Source organism: Falco naumanni, chromosome 9, assembly GCF_017639655.2.
Source record: "Falco naumanni isolate bFalNau1 chromosome 9, bFalNau1.pat, whole genome shotgun sequence".
NCBI classification, from domain to species: domain Eukaryota; kingdom Metazoa; phylum Chordata; class Aves; order Falconiformes; family Falconidae; genus Falco; species Falco naumanni.
The window spans coordinates 25054189-25076107 of NC_054062.1; the positions used below are offsets into that span (position 1 = coordinate 25054189).

At 61.1% G+C, this 21919-nt stretch overlaps 2 protein-coding genes across 3 annotated transcripts; one reads left to right on the top strand and one right to left on the bottom strand.

The window, feature by feature from the left end:
• Positions 1-170: 170 nt before the first annotated feature.
• On the bottom strand, positions 171-16179 carry MMS19 (MMS19 homolog, cytosolic iron-sulfur assembly component). 2 transcript variants are annotated; one of them, XM_040606435.1, is made up of 31 exons: positions 16019-16179; positions 12089-12137; positions 11201-11301; positions 9497-9582; positions 9016-9090; positions 8378-8447; positions 8062-8190; positions 7799-7860; positions 7450-7536; positions 7070-7144; positions 6714-6791; positions 6285-6423; positions 5750-5904; positions 5463-5541; positions 5072-5197; positions 4686-4767; positions 4228-4325; positions 3497-3637; positions 3106-3261; positions 2762-2861; positions 2493-2595; positions 2307-2381; positions 2048-2174; positions 1864-1964; positions 1738-1794; positions 1441-1627; positions 1240-1322; positions 978-1142; positions 837-896; positions 613-713; positions 171-539 (listed from the first exon to the last, which is right to left on the bottom strand). In XM_040606435.1, exons 1-31 carry the CDS (start codon positions 16113-16115, stop codon positions 512-514), a joined length of 3072 nt encoding a protein of 1023 aa, XP_040462369.1. In that variant the 5' UTR covers positions 16116-16179; the 3' UTR covers positions 171-511. The 2 variants fall into 2 exon arrangements, with proteins under 2 accessions (XP_040462369.1, XP_040462370.1); XM_040606436.1 differs by lacking the exons at positions 6285-6423; positions 6714-6791; positions 7070-7144; ... (7 more) ...; positions 12089-12137; positions 16019-16179 and adding an exon at positions 6029-6150.
• A 185-nt stretch (positions 16180-16364) lies between these two features.
• On the top strand, positions 16365-21596 carry UBTD1 (ubiquitin domain containing 1). Its single transcript, XM_040606443.1, has 3 exons — positions 16365-16557; positions 20334-20561; positions 20792-21596. Exons 1-3 carry the CDS (start codon positions 16491-16493, stop codon positions 21175-21177), a joined length of 681 nt encoding a protein of 226 aa, XP_040462377.1. The 5' UTR covers positions 16365-16490; the 3' UTR covers positions 21178-21596.
• The last annotated feature ends 323 nt before the right edge of the window (positions 21597-21919 follow it).

Genomic DNA, 21919 nt, shown 5'->3' on the forward strand with positions numbered 1-21919 from the left:
CACTGGTGGAGGGGGGCAGACCTCTGGGTACAGGGGATGAAAGGGACCCTCATGATTCCGCAATATGGAAAGAAGAGTAAGGGCCTGTGACCAGCAGCACCTTTAGCTACTTAACATATGCAAGGGCACTGGGGTCGCAGCCTGAGCAGCACAGGGACCCCCCCACAGCATTACCAAAACAGATAGATTTATTCCTCTGGCACAGGGGTTGCCACACACCATACATGTGTGCACAGGCCTGCCCTCTCTAGTCACACGTGGCGAGTCTGTCCGTCACTGTCCCTTGCTGCAGCAGAGGCTGACAAGCCACGAGCAGTACAGCTCCTTCCGCTCCGTGGGTGTTGGGAAGGTGCCGCCGTGAGGGGTGCTGTCTGCTGGCTTCCAAGCTCCAGCCCCAGCGGTCGGGGCAGTACTGGGGCTTCGAGGGTCCGTGGCATCAGTTGGATGGCTTGGTGGGTTAGCAGGGGCCCGGTCAGATTGTCAGTCAGCACAGGGAGGTGATGTGGAGTGCTCACCTGCCCGGACTCCCCAGCAAGAACCTGTGGGGACAGAGGTGGTACCATCAGCCATGTCCCCAAACACCAGCAACCCCAGTGGCTGGCAACCACTCACCATTCCCCCCGTGCTGCCACTGCCTCCTTCCGTACCAGCCTCTTCTTGTCATCCAAAGGCTTGGCCAGCGCCCGAATAACTCGGGCCTTGTATGGGAGCAGCTGTAGGACAGAATGGGCTCTTACAGTGAGAGAGCTGGGTGCTGGCTGCCCCCAAGGAGGAGGTTTGGGACCCCCTTGCCCCTTTACATCCAGGAGGCAGCAGACTGCTGCAGGAGCACTTACCACTGTTGTGGGCAAGCTGGTAAGTGCATGGGCACAGCGCAGGGCGGCAATGCGGACAGCCTGGAACAGACAGGGGTGAGGGCAGCAGAGAGGGCAGGGGCGTAGGAGAGGAGTGTGGGGTGAAGGAGGGGGTGCACGCACCATGGTGGGGCTGGAGGTGAGGCTGAGGAACTTGGTGACCAATGTATCAATGTGCAGGCTCATGATCTGGGGAGCTTCAAGCAGCAGCGGCTGGAGGCAGCTCAGCGTGGAGAGCTGCACCACGTGGTCCGAGCAGGACAAGGCCTCAAGCAGGAGGGAAAGCAGCTGCAGGTGGGGAGGACACAGGAGACATCATGAGTAACTCCCACCCGTGTGCTCTGCACTGCCACAGTCCCGCCCCGCTGCCAAGGCTGGGTCTCACCGTGGGTAGCTCCGTCACCAGCACAGGTTTGGGGAGGTGGTTGAGCACATGGGACAGGCCCTTCAGGTAATTGGCCTTCACGTCTGTGGAGAGCAGAGATGGTTGCAGGCAGGCAGAGGAAGAAGGGGACGCCAGCTTGAGTCCCCTAGGTAAGGGGTCACAGGGCAGCAAGGCTGGGCTGGGCTGGGGGCGGCCGCTCACCAGGGCCAGCCTTGTAGAAGCCCTGCACCAGCTTGGGGACGTTGTCAGTGAAGAAGCGCTGGCGGAACATGATGCGCACGTCTGCGTGGCAGCCCTTGTGCAGCACATCTGGGGACTTGGCCATGAGCAGGGAGAAGCCGTCAGCCACGGCAGGGCCCAGCTCCGCATCACCCAGCAGGCCCAGCAGCTGCGAGGGAGAGAGCTCTGAGACAAGGCGCTCAGCCACTGGGGTTCCCAGCCAGCCGCACGGGGAGCGGGCATGCTCCTCCAGCATCACCCAGCCCCACCACTGCCTACCTTGTCCGTCAGGTGGGAGCTCAGGGGGTGATAGCGCAGCACCAGGGCTTTGGTGACCTGTGCAGGCAGAGCAGAGTTAGCACCAAGCCGGCCCCCCAGCGCTCCCACATCCAGGGTGGGCCTTACCCAGAGCAGCAGGGTGAGTGCCTGCGTTCGGCGGGGCCCTTCTGCAAGGCTGGGCTCCATCCTGTTCACTGCAAGCTGCAAGATCTCATCCAGCTGCTGCCCTGGGGACACAGAAGGGACAGGCTGAGCTACTCCCCTGCCAGCAGTAGGCAAGGACCTGTGTTGTCCTGCCCAGCTCCCTTACCTGCCGGGTGCTTGTTCACCAGCCCTGCAAAGCACTTGGCAGCTGTGGTAGCTGTGAAGGGGCAGTTGCAGGAGCAGCTCAGCGCCAGCAGCTCCCGGAGCAGACGTTCCTGCTGAGGAATAGCCACCTGGAAGAGACACGGCGTGTGTTACAGGCCGGGGCCACAGACGCTCCCTTCTGCCCGTGGAGCTTGCTGTGGGCCCAGGTCAGAGGGTGCTCAGTCAGGGCCCCTTCTCCACTCTGTTCCCCACCAACTTACATTGCGGGGCAAGGAGCAGACAAGGGCCATGAGGAGGGCAACCAGGCGTCTCTGTGCCTCCAAGCACTCCCCGTCCTGCAGGGGAGTAACAACACCCATGTCATTATGGTCCTTGCTGCCAGCCTGTGCCAACACCCTCATCCCCTGGCCCTGCTCCAGCACCCCAGACCCAACCACCCAACACACCTCGAAGGGCTGGAAGGAGCAGGGAAAACTGTTCTGGGGCAGGAAGGAGACCTCTCCATCCAGGAAGAGGGGCACCACATGAGACACGCTCTGGGCAGCCAGCCTAGAGAAAGCAGACATTGCAATGTGCTGCTCTGGGAGGGCCACCAGAGAGCTCCTGGGTGCCTCCCGGGAGGCGAACAGTTGCCCTCTACAGATAGCAGCAGGGGGAACGCAGCCGGCCCCCTCCCCACAATGCAGTGTCCGGTGTGTCCCCCAGCATCACTCACTCAGGGCTCAGGTGAGTGGTAGCAGCGCTGATGACTGGGACCATGGCAGCCAGCACCTCTTCCTCCAGCAGCGCCTTGCCCAGCAGCGGGTGGGTGCTCTCTGCATGCAGCAGGAGGAAAGGGACATGCTGCAGCCCACTGCCCAGAGGGATGAGGCAGACACAGCCCCCTGACCCACACCAGCCCTGATGCAGGGCTGCTCTGCCTCTGGCAGGCAGCAGTGGGCACGCAGTGTTGGCAGTTGCCGGAGGGCAGCAGCAGCAGCACTGGCTGCAGGGTCAGGGACCCCCCAGAGAGCCAGGGAGCTGCCTGCTCTCCCTCTTCTGCTCCGGCCCCACACCTACCTTGCATGGCAGCCTGCACAGCCATGGCCAGCAGGCAGGGCACCACTGTCTGGTGGTAGTACCAGCAGCCTTCCGCGTCCTGCTGGCACTGCAGGGCCACACGGTGCAGGCTCTGGCACACAGACACAATGTCTTGAGCATTCCCGGCCTCGCTCCCTGCAGGACACGATGATCACCATCTTATCAAACAGCTGCAGCACCCACCCCTCAGATCTGTGCCGGTATCCCAGGGCAGCGCAGCCCTCCCTAGTCCCCCTCCACCAGTGGGATTCAGAGCCCAGCCCTGGGCTCCTCCCATCACTGCCATCCCACCCTCCCAGCCATCGCTGGCAATAGAGGCAGCTCCTGCCCAGATGCGCTCTACAGAGCTGCCCGCTGCAGGCTGCATTACCTTTGTGCACCTTCCAGAGATGCTGCAGCAGGACAGGGACAGTCTCCCTCACAATGCTGGTGTGGGTGGACACAGCTGCCAGGGCCTGCAGGCAGCGCTGCCGCAGGGAGCAGTGGTCACGGGAGCTCTCCTGCTCCCGCTCTGAAGAGGAAACACACCTCAGAGGAGTGCTGGGGTGATCCCAGGGCCCCTCGCTCCAGGGCATTCAGGGCCCAGACCCTGCCAGGGTGGACAGGGTGAAGCAGCACAGCAGAACTAGCCCGTGCCAGGCCCAAGGCCAGGGGTCCTCAAACTACGGCCCGCGGGCCGGATACAGCCCCCCAGGGTCCTCAATCCGGCCCCCCGTATTTCAGACCCCCCTGCCCCCCGCCCCGCCCCCACCGGGGGCTGGAGGGGGAAACCAAGCAGCTGCAGATGACTGCCTGCCACTTCATCCGTGTGCCGGCCCCCTGGTTAAAAAGTTTGAGGACCCCTGCCCAAGGCACTGTGCCTGCCCTGTGGCTGAGCAGCTCCTCCCCACCAGGGTGATCCTGGCCACACAGGCTGGTTGCCAGCAGCAGGCACGGCCTTCCCTGTGCCAGTACCACAGTGTCTGTGCTAGGAATTCCCCAAGGAGAGCCACCAACCTACATCATCTGGCACAGCCCCACTGCCCGGCAGGAACCAAATGGGGGTGGACAGGCTTCAACCAAAACCAGAGGTCACTCCCTTCCCAAGGCTGCCAGCCCTACCTGACTGCAGCTCCTCTTCAAGCCTGGGTACCATGCGTCCAGAGAAAACCTTTGGGTAGACAGGAGCCAGAGATCCAGCTGCCTCCATCGCTGCTTCGCTGCCAGGGTGGGAAGAGATTAGGATGGGTGATGTGAGCACTGCAAACCTGGAGCTGCTTGTACACCAGCTGCACAGATCTGGGCTAAAAGGTGCCTCCAGGAACCAATTTCTCAGCAATCTCCCTTTTTCACCTTACTGGCAGGCAGAGCAGACCCCTCTACTTCGACAGGCCCAGACTTTCTCATCTCCAGTCCCTAAGTCATCTGGTTTATCCCTTTGCTCTTACACCCACATGGTCTTATAGCTCAGACAGTTCCTGCACTATTCCCAGGACTACAGCCCCTCTGTGTAGCAAATCCAGGCTTTGTTCCTCTCCCCAGAATGTGAATGACTGCAGCGGTGCCAACCCACCCCTTACCTGCTCTGGGAATCCTCCTCACGCAGAGCAAGATGGATGAGGTGATCCACAACCAGCTCCAGGTCAGAGGGAGACAGGAAGCCTGGAACAAAGCCATAAAGGAAACTTGCCCGTGGCCAAAGGCAAAGATGCCCATGTTCTGGCCAGCGTCCTTCCCCCTCATCCAGGCTAGCAGCAACACACCAGCATACCAGAGATACAAGATGCCCAGCACAAACAGACAAGAAAGAGAGACCAAGCGTCCCTGGATCTCACGGCCCGGGTAGAAAATGCTGCCAGCGCTCCTATGCACCTACAGGCAGCAGGCAAGGACAGCCCAGCAGCCACATGGCACCAGAACAGGGCAACACCTCCCTCTGCCTCCCCAAGGGAAACAAGGCACCAACCTTGCAGGGAGCCCAGGACAGTCAGTGCCTTGATCCCAACCAGTTGCAGCTGCACACTGGGATCCGTTAGCGCTGAGAACACCACAGAGCAAACCGGGGCTCGGAGTGACAGCAGAGTGCTCTCATCTGGAGAGACAGAGGCATGGAGTCACTGACTACACCTGGCTGTCACTGCACAGCCACCACCACAGCACCCAACAGACCCTTTCTTGGGCCCTGCTGGTTGACCCCCAACCACACAGGGTCCCCTGGGACATCAGCAGGGGGTCGCACATGCAGCCACCCAGGTCAGTGAGCTTTCCTTCTCTGTCAGCATACATGAAGGTGAGGTCAGAGCCAGCAGCCCCCTGGGACATGGGTGCTTCTGGCCAGAGAGACCAGCCAGCCTCACCTTCTTCCACATGTCCCCACTTCTGCTGCAACTCCAGGAAGCCCAGCAGCATTTCCAAGATTGTCCTCCTCTGGCTGCTCTGCAGGGACACAAAGGTGTAACCCAGATCACCGTCACTGCTGGGACACAGCTATGCCTCAGCCCAGCACTGCAAGGCCACAGGGAGCCCACGGGTCCCCAACCACAGCCAGGGAAAGATGCCCGCTCTGCTCCCACCGAGCCCTGCAGAGCCAGCGGGTGCACTTGGCCCTGCTGTCTGTGACCACAGAGGCCAGGGTGCCCCTCACCTGCGAGTGCTTGCTGTACTGCTCCAGTAGCAGAGGCAGGACGCTGCGGGTGACATGGTGGTAGGCGCGGAGGGAGGCACCCGCTACTGCCTGCAGGAGTTTGGCACTGGGCCACACCAGCTTCATGTCGGGCTCACACAGATGGTGCCTGCAATCTGAGATAGGCTGGGCGTCAGCTGCACCAGCAGAGCTCCTCTGCCTCGCGTGCAGGGCTGGGCTGGGACATGCTGCCAGGGCACAGCTCCGAGCTGCAGCACTGCCTCCCTAAGAGCTGCTCACCCCCACCTCCAAGTGCACAGGACAGCCTTGGATGCCCCAATTCCAGCAGAGGGAAGTAATGCAATCCTACAGGAATTTCCTACTGTGCCCCCTTCTCCTCCCTTCCCGCAGCCAGTTACCTTGGAGAAGCCAACAGTGGCTGTGAGGGCTAGAAAGAGAAGAGAGGCTTCAAAGAGAACAGGAGGGAAGATCTCTAGCTAGGAGGATGCTTGCAGGCCTGGCTGCTCAGGGCAGGGTAGTTCTCTCTGCTAGCTACCTTGCAGGATGCTGCTGAGGAAGGAATCCAGCAGATCCTCGGTGTCAGAGCTGAGCACAGAGCGGGAGAGGCAGGCAGAGAGGGCATGCAGTGCGGCCAGGCACTCCGCCTCGACCTTTTCGCTCGCTGTCTGGAACACCTGCAGGAGAGGCCGTAGGATGAGCTAAGCCCTATGCTGACCCCAAACACAGACTTCACGGTCCCAACGTGGGCTGAAGGGCTCAGGCTCCCATTTCACTTCCTGTGTGCTTTGACCAGGCAGTAGGGCACATCCAAGCCCCAGGGACACATTGATAGGGCTGGCCTGTCCCCCACTTTTCAGCTGGGGGCTGCTGGGAGACATGAGGCTCGCCTGGTCTGGCTGTGAACTCCTGCTCAGCAGGAGCCCAGATGTGGTGGCGCATTTGTTAGGAGCCCTGCAGTACTCACCTCCCTGCGCAGCGAAGACCAGAGGCTGGGAAGGAATTCCTGCAGCTCCTTCTGCCCATAGATAGCACAGCAGGCAGTCTGCCAGAGGGAGCCAGGAGAAAACATCAGAGAGAAGCCAGTACCAGGAGGACATAGAGCCGTGACACTGCCCATCCTGGCAAGCTCATGCTGAGCTACACAAACCACTCAAGGGACAGAAAAATAGGGAGTGATGCAGGCCAAACTAGGACCCTGGAAATTGTGGCTTTGTAGGGGAGAGTTCTCTGGCTGGCAGGGAGAGGGGCTCAGAGGTGGCTGGTGGCTGCTGCTGCCACATGCCAGCTGTGGGCGAAAGGCAGTAGGGGATCCCTCCTTACCAGAGTCTGGAGGGAGTCAAGCTTGGCACTTTGGAGGTCTGAGTCCATCTTCTCAATGAGCAGAGGGAGAAGGAACTGCAGAGAGAGGCACTTAGACTCAAGCCCAGCCTTTGCACCACCTTGTCCATGGCCCTGCAGGGCTGCAAGCTCAGCCTCTGCCAGAACTACCCTCGTAAGCAGCAGGCAGCCCCTTCCCAGGGTGTCAGCATCAGCACCCTCCCCACACCCACCACCAGCGGGAGACAGAGCTGCCCTAGTGCAGGCCCCTAGTCCCAGTTGTTCCCATCCCACAGAGCCACGGCAGGAGCTGCAGCACTATGAAACGCAGCCTACACTCAGGGAACAATGGGGTGCTCAAGAACCCCCTAGGAGCTTCCTACCTCAGCAAATTGGGGCGTGGAGGTCAGTACGGCCCGGAGGCTCAGGATCAGGTCTTCTCTCTGGATGCCATGAGGGTCATTGGGGGGCTGGAAAGGAAGGGGAGAGCAAGTCATCCACCCATCAGGAAACCTCCCAACCCAGCCATCAGCTGAGGCTGCATCACATCTCCAGCAAGGCAGCTGGATGCCAGTCACTGCAGCCAGCATGGCACTGGTCTGTCAGCCTGAGTACCACAGCTCACAGCTCAGCACTCCCCAGCCAAGACTCTTGCCCACCCCCTCCTCCCATTCTCTGGAGGGGACCCAACCCCAGAAGGAATAGGCTATGGCATGGGCCAGACTCACTCACTGGAGTAAAATCAATGGGGAAGTAGCACGATGTAACTTCAAACAGCTCCTCCACAAAGGGACCTGCAGGGAGAGGAGAGGGAGTAAGCAGAGATGCTAAGATACAGCAGCTATGCCTAGTACCCACAACAGGCTGGCTACGCAGCTCCTAAAGCATGTCAAGGACCACCCCAGCCCTAGTCAGACCCAAGAGCCATCCCTCCAACAGCTCAAAGAAAAGCAATATGTCTCCCAGCCAGCTCTGCACAGCAGGCACAGGCTCACCCAGGGCATAGTTCTTGGCAATGAGATCACGCACGATCTGGAAGGCCACCAACAGATTGCGGGGATCCTTCTCCCCATCCATCACCTGGATGAAGCCGAAGGTGAAGTCGGCACCCAGGCCCTTCAGCTCTGCAGAAAGAAGGAGTGTGAGTAGGTGCAGGACACCAGACCTCACCACCAAGCCATAAAATCAGCCCAGCCCTGCAGCCCTTGCAGCTCTCCTCAGGCAGAGCCACAGAGCCGCTGGAGAAGGTGAAAGCAAGCCATTTTCCCAGCGTTGACAACTCCAGAGTGGTTCTGGCATCTGCCCGCTCACCTTCCTCTCTGGTGCTCATGAAGTTGGTGATGATGCTGTAGACTGTGTGGCGGTCCAGCTGCAGGAGGGACTGGAGGGAGGAGCAGAGCAATCAGAACAAGCCTCCACACATGGTGGCACTGCTACCCACCAGCCAAGGGCAGCCCATGCCCTTGAGAAGGGGGCAGGACCCCCAGCAGCTCAGCTGCTGCTTCCTGGCACACAGATCCCATTCAGCACATGCCTGTGCAATGGCACCTGAACACGGCTGTGTCCATCACTGCATAAATGCACCATCACAGTCACACCAGGGCCACAAATGCTGGCCAAGGCCCTGCCAGCATCAACAATTTTAAATCAGAGGAGCATCTGGGAGCTGGGGACACTTAAACACAGCCTGAATAGAGCAAAGGAAATAATTCCCCCAGGGATGAGAGAAGAGAGGACAAGGGTCAAATGGGATCTTCAGCTGTTGTCTGCCTCTCCCTCTGCAGTTAGCCATGCTGTCTCTAAGCTCTGCAGAAGCACTGCACTGTGCGGAAGGATGTGCTACACTGCACTGCTGCTGCATGTGCTCAGTTCTCAGGGCAGGAAGGCCATACCCAGTCACCCAGGGAGCGGGGAGCAGGGATAGGAGGATGGGAAATCACATTGCTCACCTGCACATGTACCTCCTGGAAGATGGCTTTGAGCACAGACACTGATAGCCCTGAGGACAGCACCTCACACATGCTCTGGGGACAGGAAAAGAAAAGCAAGAATAGAAAACCATGATGACAGCCATATAACAGAACTCCTGTCTCTCCACAGCCGCTGCCTGCAGGATCCTCTCCTACAACAGGGAGAGCTCACCACCCCCATACACAGGACAGGGCAGGACACCTATCATCTGCACTGCTCCCCAGAGTGGCCAGGGAATCCTTGCCCCAGTAGCAGCATGGGGCAGGAAACCAAGGCAATCTCCTCTGCAAGGGGCACAGCAGGAGCACAGAGGAGACAGGGCTATGCCACCGGGCAGGAGCTGACAGCCCAGCCAGGCTCTGCTCAACATGCTGCTCCAGCCTGCACCGAGGTGTTGCATGTCCCTGGCACCATTCTGGAGCACACTGCCATACCACGGGCTCAGAGGTGCGAGCTCACCAGTGCTCGGAGTCCTTGGAGCACCGAGGGGATCACAAGGTGATGATCTTGCAGCCGGTTCTCATAGAACAGGACCAGATGCAGCACTGTCAGGAACAGACACACATATGCGTTAGACCCAGGAAATGCAGCTACCGGGTGCTGGCCACAACTCTGCCAAAAGCAGCTGCCAGATTAAGAGCATGCACATCTTGCACCGGTGAACGGGACAAACTGCCACTGTTGGGTGCACCCACCTGGTTCCAACGCCTTCACCCTCCCCTCATGACCAACTACATCAGACCGCAGCGGGGCAGCACCCACCTCTGGCTGCTGCAGAGGTACTGGAACTACCCAAGAGGCATTTGCCCTGGCCCGTCCAGACATGTGGGTACAGACACCAGCAGGAAAGCGGCAGACGCCTGCTCAGCCGAGGCTGGAGGATGTCGTGGGGTGGGGCACAGGGCTGGAGCCCGAGCTCTGGCTTCTCTGCACTTGGCTCCACAACACGTTCCCGACCCCTGAGTCACGGCCACGGGCGCCTGCACACCCCGGCCGTGGGGAGTGGCAGCAGGAAGCAGACTGGAAGAGCCGGCTAGCAGCATCCTGCGCCCACAGCTGCTGCAGAAACTCACCCCCCCAGGAGGCAGCCTGACGCAGCACTTGAGAAATGAACTGCGTGAGGAGAAACACGAAGGGAGACAGGGCCAGCTGGGGGTGTCACAGCAGCTGCCTGTGCCTTCCAGGGAGCTGGCTCTGCCCACCCTCCTCCAGAGCTCCTGGTGACTTGGCTGTAATCCAGCTCGCTCCCCTTGCTCAGCTGCCCTGACTCTGCCAGGCATCCCTACCAAACCTCCCCACCTCCAGCTGCCCCTCCAGAGCACCCAACCCCATCACAGTCATCACACCTGACTCTAGCTACACTAGTACCTAGTCTGACCGTACTCTCTCTGCACAGCTGCTCTTGGCCCTGCCTGGAACTAGTTTAAGCCTTACAGAAAGCCAAACACCAAGAACTAAGCACCTTTTACTTCCATCCTTCCCTTCCTCCACCTCACTAGCTGGACCCCCTGCCTTGTCAGCCTGCTGGCACAGTTTCAGCTACCCAACAGCAAGGCCTCCAGGCCCACGTCAAAGTTCAGCAGCACTTACTGGCTTCCCCTGCTGCCAGCCAGTTGCTATGGGGCATTTAACACAGCCAAACCTTCCCCTTGCCTCCATGAATGGGGCGACTTCAGCTCCCCGTGCTGGTCCTCCACTCCATTCTTACCCTCACACTGATCTCCCCTCCTGCCCAGGCCCCAGGGTTCCCCCAGAGTTAACCTAGGCAGGCCACAGGGCTTCGACATGACTCGCTTTGTGAAGGATGGTTTTCCTGCACTGAATCACCACCCAAGGATTTTGACATGCAGATGTATCCCCAAGGCGTCCCACGTGGTGCTGAGCACACCTGGGCGTGCAACACCCACACACTGCCAGGGGCACCAGCTGCAGCTTAGGGCTTTGGTGCGTTTAGGGAATTACATTAATTGTGTGGTGAGATTGGCAAAAAGGCTGCAACGTGAGGCCCTGTACCCTCCTTGGACTCTGATTCTTGAGAGACACATACGAAGTCGTCACAGTGCTAAATCAATCCCTTTGCCAACCACAGGACAGACATTTGAGTGGCGCAGGCTTTGCCCCCAGCCTGCCAGCAGCCACTCAAGGACCCTGAGCAGCCCTTACCTTCCTTCTCCTGGAGCAGGGAGTAACACTGGAGCAGGACTTGTGACAGCAGCTGGATGCCTCGCCCTCGTGTCCGAGGATCTGTGCTCTCCAGACAAGACCTAGTCCGCGTGGGAGAAAGGCCAAGAAGCCTGTTGTGAGCAGGAACACCCAAGCAGGAAGCACATCCTAAGCAGACACACTGTAAAAACAAAGGGGTGCTGCTCTCTGGGCAGGGCAGTGGTGGCCCAATCTTGCCCGAATTGCCAGCAGGGTGGGAGTGGACTCCTCTTCCCCTGACTGTGTTGCACGTGTGTACCTGGCCCCAGAGCCACGCAGCAAGAAATCCAAGTTCTCAACTTGGACCAAAAAGAAATTGCTCTTGCGCCATGTTCTGCATCTGAAACTCAGACTACCAAGATCACAAGGGCCAAAAAAGGGCAAAGCCTCTTACAATGAGGCAAACCCAGCCCCCAGCTGGGGAGAAACGAGCCTCTCTAAGGCCCAGGTCATGACAGCTCGGAGACTGGAGCAAAAGCTGCGCCAGCCAGCTCGTGACATGGTGATGTGCAGCTGTGTGCTCTGGCAGCTCCTGCTGGGGACAGCCCCAACTGAAAGTGGTCTGTAGCTCGCTGCCTGTCACAACACCCCTCCTTGGTCCTGGGAGAGCATCAAGAGCTGCTCCAGCCTCGCTCCTTTCCCAAACAGCTCCCAAGTCCTGGGAGGGCAAAGCACCACTCAGGCCCCATGCTGTGAGCAGACAACATCCTGGCAGGCCTGCATACTGTGGTGTGTCTGAAGCCAGCTCGTCCCGGACAAGCACACTTTTCCTTGTCACTGTCCCTCCTTGCAGGAATCTCCCCTGCAAGGCTCTCATGTGATATACAACAGGTATAAGGTTTTTCTTACCCCAAAGCTTCCACAAGCTGCAGCACCGTCCAGCTTCCATCCTTCACCCCTGAAGAAAGGAGGTAAAGAGAGTGAACCAAAGAGGCTCCCAGACCGTCAGTCGGGCACAGCACTGGCGATGGGTGCCAGGAAGGGTCCTGGCACCACAGGGGGAAAGGCTGGCTGGGTGCCAACACCTTGCTAAGCACTGAAGGAGCCATGTGCACTTAGTTGGTAGAGCTGCCTCCAGCCCCGCCTGCGAACATGTCTGGGACCGAGAGCTGCCTTGTCTGGATCAGAGCTGAGAGCAGGCAGCAAGGCGTGAACTTGCCTGCACTTTGCCTCTACCCCCTCCCCGCAGCCTGGCTGCATCCATCACTAATGCGTAGCTCCCAAGAGAAGCCTTGCTGTGCTCCGCTTTGGCGAAACACCAAAAAACACTTCTCTAATGTGAGCAAGGCAGGAGGAGACAGAAGGCAGCTTCCCAGGTGCTTCCTGGGGAGAACTAGCCAAGCAAATAGCCCAGACACCAGTGATCACCCAACTTGCCACCCTGGCACCACCTTCACACTATGCTGAGCAAGACCTGCACAAACTCTCTCCAAGATGAAATGCAGGGAGAAAGGCAGCTTTGTGGTCAGAGGAAGACAAGGCGCTGGGACTCCTGGAGTCTATTTCCAGCTCTGACTCAGACACACCCCACCAGGTTGCCTCACTCACCTCCTGCCTCAACATTCTTGCAACTCAACTGGGGGAAAGAGTCACTCCTTGGGAGGCTTTGGTAAGGACCTGCTGCATCCTACAAGAGCCTTGGCAGAAGGGCAGGTTCTCCATTCCCACCCACCACCAATGTGACACCTTCCCAGTAGGAAAGCTCTGCGTGTGCCCCTTAGTTAGGCATGGGGTGGGAGGCGAGGGACTGCCTTACCTTAGACCCCTAACCTGTAGCTCAGGTGGGCAAGGGACATTGCTGGCAAACTAGCAGCACCCTTCCACTCTCTACCCAGACAAAACAGCTTTCCTCCACAAAAAACGCACCTTCTAGTCACCGAGACTCACTGACTTTGCCCAGAAGCACTTCTGGGAACTCCAGACGGCCCTGTTCTTCTCCCTGCTCTGATGAAGTCTTGCCTACATGACTGACAGGGCGCCCACCCCCTCAGAAGCCTAAAGGTTTCATCTGGGGCTTTCCCAGGCCTTGTCTCAGCTAATGTCTCCTGCTGTTGCAAGCATTTCCTGGCTCTTCCTAAGCAGTTCATTCCAGTATATTCCAGTCATGCTGTTCATCAGAGAGTGGTCTTTGGGGATGGGAGAAGGGCTGGCAGTGTTTTCTGATGGCAGGCAGCCCCGACTCCAGAGACAGAGCTTCCAATCCTGCTTGACACAGAAGGAAGAGGGACAGAACACATAAGGGGAGCTGCAAGGAAGAAGAGGAGCCCAGCAGGCTGCAGAGTCCACAGCCATAAACGGAACAGGAGGTGCCTTGAGCAACAGCCACAAAGTGTTAGCAAAATTTACTGCAGAAGAACCACAGAGCAACAGCAAGCAGGTGCTGTGCACCAGCATAAACCAGAGTGGACTGCCAAGAGAACTTGTCTGGCCCCTTTGTACCCTGCATCCCAACATCCTGCTCTGCAAGCTCATGAAGTGTTTGTGCCTCTGAACCACCGTGGAAGAAGTCTGAGAGAAACTCCGTGTGGTCAAGCACTCTGCCTCCTCTACACAAAGCTGCTGGTTTCCTAATCAACAGGAAAGAGCTGCAGTGTAATGATCAAACCACAATCAGCTATTGATGCTCCCCACTGCTAGTAGCCCCTTCACTTGGGGCTGAGAACTTCACTCTGTTCTCAGGGTCCCAGGGGTGCGACCAGCTTCACCTCGCATGGAGGGACCACACCAGCCCTGACCTGCAAATACAGCTTCCTGCTCACAGGCAGAGCTGTGCAGACCACAGCTTAAGCACAAGCACAGCTATAATTGGACCTGCCTCATCAACACAGCAGGCACAGCGGTGAGCCCATGAAACTTCTGCCTCCACATCTGGCAGCAGCACGTCCCCGTGAATCCCAGCGCTCCCCTTACCAGGAGGGGCTGCCTTCCTATTCTGGTGTTCCAGTAGTCCCAGAGGCTAAACAGAAGCAAGCCATTTACCCTTTGCTACATTATTACTTGGAATCAATCTGCTCCCTTTCCTGACATGTCTGTCCCCCTTTCACACAGTGTTCTTCTAGATGTCAATCACTTCTGCAGGCTTTCCATTCTTGTCTCCCTCATACCCTCAAAACACGAGCACAGCATTCATGGGGAGCATGTGATGGTTTTCCCTAACAGCAGTATCCTTCTCTCCCCATCTTTTAATAAGAGTTCAGCCCCCTTCTGCCACCCATTGACCTGTGCAGCCTGAGCTGCCTGTGACAGCACCAAGACCCTTCTTCCACTTGCCAAGTTACACTCAATTTAGTACCCAGCAACACATGGGAGAAGCTCAATGCATTTCTTCCAACAACTACAAAATGGCCACAAGGTTAGACAAAACCTCCCTTTCACTCAAAGATGTATCATGCAATTTAAAACTTTCTGATGTGTTATTCTCTAAGAGGTCAGAGGGACCAAAGGACACTTGCCAGCTCCCTTGCTTGTCAAGGTAGGTTTGTCACAAGTGCTGTATGGCTGATGAGAGCTGGGGGGTGGGGAGGGCAGGCAGGGGCAGCTCTTCTCTTTGTATGTCTTCGAAGAGACAAAGCTTTCTCCAGGCACTTCTGTAACATGACCACAGATGACTCCAGCAGTTGTAAGGTTATCTTTCCCCCTGTCTATTTGAAGCATCTCAGAAGCTTTGTGCAGCTCTTTTGCAACATCTTGAACGTCACATAGTTTAGTGAATTCCTCCAAGTAACCTTGGCATTTTCTTCATTCTGTGTTACACAGACCACTGGGTGACCTTCCCATTTTGCCAGCTCATCTCATCACCAAGATATCATGGATCAGTTCACAATCCATCAGCCTTGGGAAAGGTCTGTAAGTTACTCCTCTGTGTAACGTAACCTACATAGTCCTTCTCTGCTCTCTCAGGTCCTTTCTAAAACACACTGAAGCCACTGCCTAGAAACACAAACATGCCGCCTTGTTCTTAGAAAGCCACGTTCCTGAAGCTGCAAATTCCCTAATGTAACGAAGTCACCAAATTGCTACTCCAAGCAGAACAAATTATCCAAAGAAACCAAATGACTCAAGCCCTGCCAGGAAAGGAAGAGAAACCACAGTGAATGCAACCAGAGCCTGGGCCCCAGACGCAGAAGCCAGTGAAGCCAGTACATCGGTCATCTCCCACAGCATCTCAGCAAGACCAGCAGCTCCTTTCCCACTGGTGCCTCCTCTGCCACCCAGCCACAGCCACCCATAGCCGGTACCACCCACAGCAGCTCCCACTGCCCCCCAAACCTCCAGCGCTGGGGCCCGCCGCCTCATGCTCCCGTCAGCACACACATCCCACACCAAGCCCCGCTCCCTGCTCCAGGCCAGCCCCTGGCACCTTCAATCCCACCGCATGCTCCAAGGCCAGCCATCTAAAACCCCGAGAGACCCCAACACCTCTGCCCTCACCCCAGCTCCCAACAGCCCCCCATCGCCCCCCAGCCACCTCTGCCTGGCCGCTGCAGCCCCTCACCGTAGCTGCTGCCCCCCTTCCATTGCCCAGCTCGCCGCCCAGGCCCTGCCCGCTGCCCCCCGCCCCGCAGCCTCACGCCCCAGCCCCACAGCCGGGCCCGGGCCCTGCCCCGCAACCCCCAGCCGGCCCCAGACCCACGCTCACCCTCACGGCCCGCCCCGCACCCCCACGCCAGGCCGCACCGCCCCCGGCCGTGCCCACGCCCGCCCCAGGCCCGGCCCCGCCGCCGCGCCCGCGCCCACGCCCACGCCCGGCCCCGCCCCGCCGCCGCGCCCGCCCGGTACCTGCCGCAACCTCGGCGGCGCGGCCGTCCTGCTGCCCGGCCACGAAGGCCTGGACGGAGGCGGCGAGCGCCGCAGCTCCCACCCCGGCCGCCGCCATGACACCCCGCGCCCCGGGCAGCGGCCACCGGCCCTCCCGCCGTGCGCATGCGCCGGGCCCCGGCGCCGCGGGGGTGCCAGTCCGCGCAGGCGCACGCGGGGGGGCGCCCCCCTCCTCACCCCTCCGGCCCGGGGCAGCGGGGGGGGGGCGGTGGTACGGCGGGGCGGAGGGGACAAAAGTGCTGCGGGAGCGGGCGCGCGCACGTGGGCGGTGCCGGTGCGGGCGGTCACATGCGCACCTGGCGGGGCGGGGCGGGGCGCGGGGCGTCTCCGGCGGCGGGGCGGCCCCGGCCTCAGAGCCGGGCCCCGCGGTCGGCTGCAGCGCGCAGCCGGCCCGGCCCCATGCCGAGCGCCGCCGCCGCCGTCGAGCCCCGCCATGGGCGGCTGCGTGGGGCGGCAGCGCCGGGAGCGGCCAGCCGCCGGGAACCCCCGCAAGCGAGCAGGTGAGCGGGGCCGGGCCCGCCCCGCCCGGACACCCCCTGGATCGCGGGCGCCGGGGGGCGATCCCGTGTGCCTCTGGGCGCGGCGGGCGCGGGGGAAGCGCGGGCACCGGAGGGGCGCAGTGCATGGCGCGGCGAGGGCTGTCCCGCGCACAGCCTCAGGACCCGTTCCGCGCCGCCGGCGGCCCGCCGGCACCGGGGCTTTCGGCCAGCTGCGCGGCCCCGGGAGCGAGCAGGCACCGCGGCTCCCCGCCCGGCGGCACTCCGGGGGTCTTGCGGGGTCAGGGCGGGGGTGTGCGGCGCATTTGCCTCTCCCCGGTCCCTCCAGGGAAGGGTGTGTCCCGGGCGGCCGGGGGGCTACAAGGCAGGGGGTGCCCTCGGCTTGGGCTCGGCGGCGCCCCCCGGCACGCTGGGTCCCTGCCGGCCCGGGGTCGGTGCTGCCCGTGCACCGAGCTGCTGCCGCCGGGCACAGCCCCATCCCTGCGCCCCCGGGGTTTCGGGAGGTGCCGGTGACTTGGCCGCGGGGCGGGCAGGGAGAAGCTGCGCCGGCCCGGAGGGCCGAGGCGGGGGGTACCGGTGCGGCTCCCCGGAGTTACCGGCAGCCGAATACCCGGGCGCCGTGAGGCGCCTCCCTGGAGGATCGCGGAGGCCACGGGGATGGTACGGCTACCTGCCGGCAGAGGGGCCGTGGGCCGGCAGGGTGAATCACACCTGCCTTCCCTTTGTCCGCCTCCCCGGCCGGGGCAATCGCAGCCGGTAATTAACGTGTTTATGGCGAGGCGGTGGTAGGCGGGAGAGCGGGGGCACGGAGTATGTGCCCGGGACGGGGCGCCCCGGCCCTCTCCCGCAGCTGGGATGCGGGGGTGGCGTGGGGGAGTGGGACGGTGCCCACCCCGGGGTGCCCTGCTGGCTCAGGTTAGGGTGACAGATCCCCCCGGAGCCGGAGCCCCCCAACCCAGCATGCTCTGGCCCCCAGGGGTGCAGGTGCCTTCTTGTGGGAGCCAGTTGGTACTGGGGTCCCCAGCCGACCGTTCGCCCAGCTGGGTGCAGGTGTGGGGCTGTTGCCTCATAACTTGGGGCTGCTGTGGCTGGGGGTCAGATCTCAACATCTGGATCCATGTGCTCCCCTCCTGTGGCAGGCAACAGCTGGCTGCAGAGGCTGCGTCTCCATCAACACTACTCATTCCCTGCCAGGCTCTCCTGGGATGGGTCACGGTCCCCTCCCTGTGCCCCTGGCAGCTGCTGCCGCTGTATTGCAGCACGTCCCTTCTGAGGGGAGTGGGACTGTCCCTGGTTGTTGGGGTGTCCATGCCATCCCTGCCTTCGCTTGTGTGGTGCCATCAGCCCATGGGAGCCACTCAGCAGGTGGTGGTGGGTCAAGCAAGGCTGCAGCTGCCTTCACCCACAGTACCAGTATGGGGACACTGGCTCAGGCTGGCAGGTCCCAGCATGCGAGGACGTGCTGTTGGCGGGGAGGGGTGCTCTGCCTGCCTGCCTCTGCTCCTGCGGGGGCCTGGCTAAGCAGCCTGCCTGCCAGGCCAGCCCCTGCCCTGGCTGGGGCTCACTGCAACCCCCTGCAAAGAGGTGCTGCCAGGGCTCCCCACAGCAGGTGACAGTGTTTTTCCTGGGATAGCCAGCTTGACACAGCAGGAGTAGTAGGGGGATGCCCATGGCACGCAGCATCCCAACCCTGCCTGGCCCAAGAGGGGACCAGCCAGCACTGCTGGAAGCAGTGTCGCTTGCCATCTGGCTGGCATCTGTTTCGATGCCAAGCCAACCTCCAGGACCTGCTGGCTGGGGCTGCTGAGCTTTCCCCAGGACTCCAGCTGGGCAGGGAGCAAGCCCCAGGGCAGGAGAGCCTCTAGGGCACAGCCTCCTGCCTGGGGGTCCTTGTACCGGGGCACCGGGTGGGGCTGAGCTGCAGGCAGGGCACTGCAGGCACAGGGCAGGAGGCAGGCATGCTGCCCGCGAGATCCTGTTGGCTCGAGTCCGGGCACAGCAAGCGGCCAGACCTGTCCGGTGGTGCCACTGCGGAGAGTTGCACAAGGGACCAGGAATAGAGCAGCAGGAGGTGATTAGAGGTTGTGGGGCCCAGATGGGCGGCAGCAATAAATAGATAAGGCTTAAACCCCAGCCTACCTGGGCAAGGCTGCCGGGCACACCTGCCTGCATGGGGCAGCTGCAACCTGTCCCTGCTCCCCGCCACGGCCGGGCCCCGCAGCTCGATCCTACTGCCTCCCCCGGGCCAGCCTCTTCCCTTTGCCATGAGCCGAGCTGAGGGGGTGGCTCCGGCTGGGTGTCCTGCCATGCATGACAGCCCCGGCTGTGGGGACGCATGCCACAGCCCGGTGGCCACAGCAGCGTGGAAACGTGGTCCCAGCTGTGCCCTTCAGGCTGGTTGTGGCTGCTGCTCCGGGGCAGGTGCTGCCTCTGACCTTGCTCTGTCCTGCGGTGCTGCAAATCCCTCCTGCCCAGCACCGTGACTGCTGAATCGGCAGTGCTGGCTGCAGCCGGCTGCCCTCACTCCTCCAGGGATGTGGGCAGGATGCCGCTTGTCAGGGATGCTCAGCATCCAGCCCTGGGTAGCTGAGCTCCTGTGCCCCATGGGGACCCCTGGGGTGGGTGCCATGTGTCACATCTAGGTCTAGGTGGGTGTTTGCTGGGAAAGCAGGTGCTGTGCTGGCTCCAGTGGTCTTGGACGGGGTGGGATAGGGCTGGTACAGTTAAAAAAGGTCACATAATGCCTTGTTGTCACCACACGTTTGCCAGGGAAAAGCTGCCTGAGGAACATGGCTCAGCTCACAGCTGGCAGTGGTGGCTGTCCCCAGCAGCTGGGGTGTGTGGCATTGCCTTGCCTGGCGGGTCACTGTGTGGGCACCTGCATCCTTCCTGCCCGGCGGGGGCTCCGCATCTCCATCCCTGCAGGAAGGGTGCTGGCTGTGCGCCCCAGGGAGAGGGGGTGGCAGGAAGGAGTTGTCACTTATTGTCCCCAGCTCAGCTGGGAGTGACAACAGCTCCTTCCTGCCCCACGCTTCCGGCCCAGCCATGGGGCTGACAGGATGGGCCTGTTCCCACGGGGCACAGCCTGGCATAGGGAGGGCAGGGCAGTCTGGGGCTGGCATGGGGGTGGCCCAGACCTCTGGGCAGTGCTGGCTGTTGGGGTTCCCTGGGGACATGGTCGGGGGCTGTTTCATGGAGAGCCAGCTCAGTTATGGCTGTTGCTGGGGTTACCTGTGGAGTGGCAGCCCTCCATGCCAGTGATGTCTGATGCCCCCTGATGCCCTGGATGCTGTGTGCCTGCTGTTGTGTCCACAGCTGGTCCCTGACATCCTGGGGTGGGCAGAGAGGACAGCAAGGTCCTGCCCACCCATCCCCCGCTGGGGCTGCAGCTCAGCCTTCGTAATCCCCTTCCCACTCCAACTCACCAGCTTATTTCCTTGCTAATTCCCCAAGATATAAATACTGCTCTGCCTCAAAGGGCCCCGAGGCCCTATGGCCATCCCATGGGGCAGGGGCTGGTCTCCCTAGCATGGGGGCAAGAGCCTTTGTTCCTCCTGGGGGTGAAGGATGTCACTTGAGGAGGCAGCTGCTATGAGGCCAGTGGGACCTTGAGTAGGGTTTGCTTTAGCTGAGCTCCCCCTGGCTGTACTGGGGACTGTGCTGGGCAGGGTGGACCTTCAGGTGCTGGTGTGCATGGAACCTGTGGGGATGGAGAGGTGGGAGGCTCAGGGCTCAAGGGGGAGCCCCATCCCTTGGCTGAGCATCCCACCCCTCCCCAGGCCGCAATGAGCCCCTGAAGAAGGAGCGTCCCAAGTGGAAGAGCGACTACCCCATGACAGACGGGCAGCTGCGCAGCAAGCGGGATGAGTTTTGGGACACAGCACCTGCTTTTGAGGGCCGCAAGGAGATCTGGGATGCCCTGAAGGCAGCTGCCTATGCTGTGGAGGCCAACGACCACAGCCTGGCCCAAGCCATCCTTGATGGAGCCAGTATCACCCTGCCCCACGGTGAGGAACGGCACCAGGGTTTTGGGTGGGGTGGGTGCTGAGTGCCCCATATCTGGACACATGGGGGTCCCAGGTTGGAGACGAGAGGGGTTCCCAGCTGCCATCCACACAGCTTAGCCCAGCCAAGCGGGGGCAAGACAGGCCCTGCCCCACTGCCTGGGGTGGCCCTGTCCCCATCTGAGTGGTCCGTGGGGATGCCCACCCACAGCATCTCATCCTGCTGTCCCCAGGGTCCCTGACGGAGTGCTATGATGAGCTGGGCAACCGGTATCAGCTGCCCGTCTACTGCCTGGCACCTCCTGTCAACCTGATCCTGGAGCGGAGTGAGGAAGAGGCAGCAGAGCCGGCTGAGCCCCTGCCCAATGCCCGTCGGGAGTTCACCCTTAAGGTGCGGCTCTCCACTGGCAAGGACCTGCGGCTCAGCGCCAGCATGGGTGACACCATCGGGCAGCTGAAGAAGCAGCTGCAGGCGCAGGAGGGCATCGACCTGGCCTGGCAGCGCTGGTTCTTCTCAGGCAAGCTGCTCACTGACCGCACGCGGCTGCAGGAGACCAAGATCCAGAAGGATTTTGTTGTGCAAGTGATCGTCAACCAGCCCCTGCCGCCCAGGAACTGAGCCACCCCTGACTGGTTGCAGGGAGAGGACAGGGGGCTGGGGGACAGTGGCACCTCTGGGGATGCCCTGTGCCGTGTCCCAGCCCTGCCAGAGCCAGGGCAGCCCCTGCTCCCCCCTGAGGCTGTCCGCCACCCATGTGACCCCACAGGAAGGTCTGGATGGGGCTGTGCCCCTATGGTTGCCCCCCTTGGCTGGGGACATGGGCACACACTGTGTTTGCTGCAGGAGGTTCGAGACCAAATGTCTCTGGGGCAGTCAGCGTGGCTGGGGCCCCACTGCCAGGCTGTGCTGGCAGGGAGAGGCCGTGACCCGCTGGGCTCCAGGTCCCCCTGGCCGGGAGGCCGCGGGGCGTTGGGCTGGGTGGAGATGTCTCCCCGCTGTACATAGTCTGTATTTATCAATAAAGCCTTTTCATCCTTCCTTTGGCCTCGGGGGGGCGCTGTCACCTCCATCCACGGGAGATGCCCCATGCTTGTCCTGTGCTTGCTCCCACGCCAGGCTGGGCACAGGGTGGCCAGGGAGAGCCTGCGTGCCCCAGCTCTGTTCCCTGGTACCACCCCAATGCTGTCCCACCACGCCTGGGGCTCTTTGCCTGCCTGGACCCTTCCGCAGCGCTGCAATTCCCCATTGCCATCCTGGCTGCTTGCTGGTGTGGGGCCACTGCCTTCCCTTTCCCAGTGCTTCCCATCTGAAGGTTCCAGCCTGTGTCTGCCCTCAGGCCAGGCAGGACAGTCCATGGAGG

Coding starts and splice junctions, on each gene's coding strand:
- UBTD1 (XM_040606443.1), top strand. CDS start 16,491: ATGGGCGGCTGCGTGGGGCGGCAGCGCCGGGAGCGGCCAGCCGCCGGG. Junction 16,558..20,333: donor GAACCCCCGCAAGCGAGCAG/GTGAGCGGGGCC, acceptor ACCCCTCCCCAG/GCCGCAATGAGCCCCTGAAG. Junction 20,562..20,791: donor CAGTATCACCCTGCCCCACG/GTGAGGAACGGC, acceptor TGCTGTCCCCAG/GGTCCCTGACGGAGTGCTAT.
- MMS19 (XM_040606435.1), bottom strand. CDS start 16,115: ATGGCGGCGGCCGGGGTGGGAGCTGCGGCGCTCGCCGCCTCCGTCCAG. Junction 1,965..2,047: donor GGTGAACAAGCACCCGGCAG/GTAAGGGAGCTG, acceptor CTGTGTCCCCAG/GGCAGCAGCTGGATGAGATC. Junction 897..977: donor TCACCTCCAGCCCCACCATG/GTGCGTGCACCC, acceptor TGTCTGTTCCAG/GCTGTCCGCATTGCCGCCCT.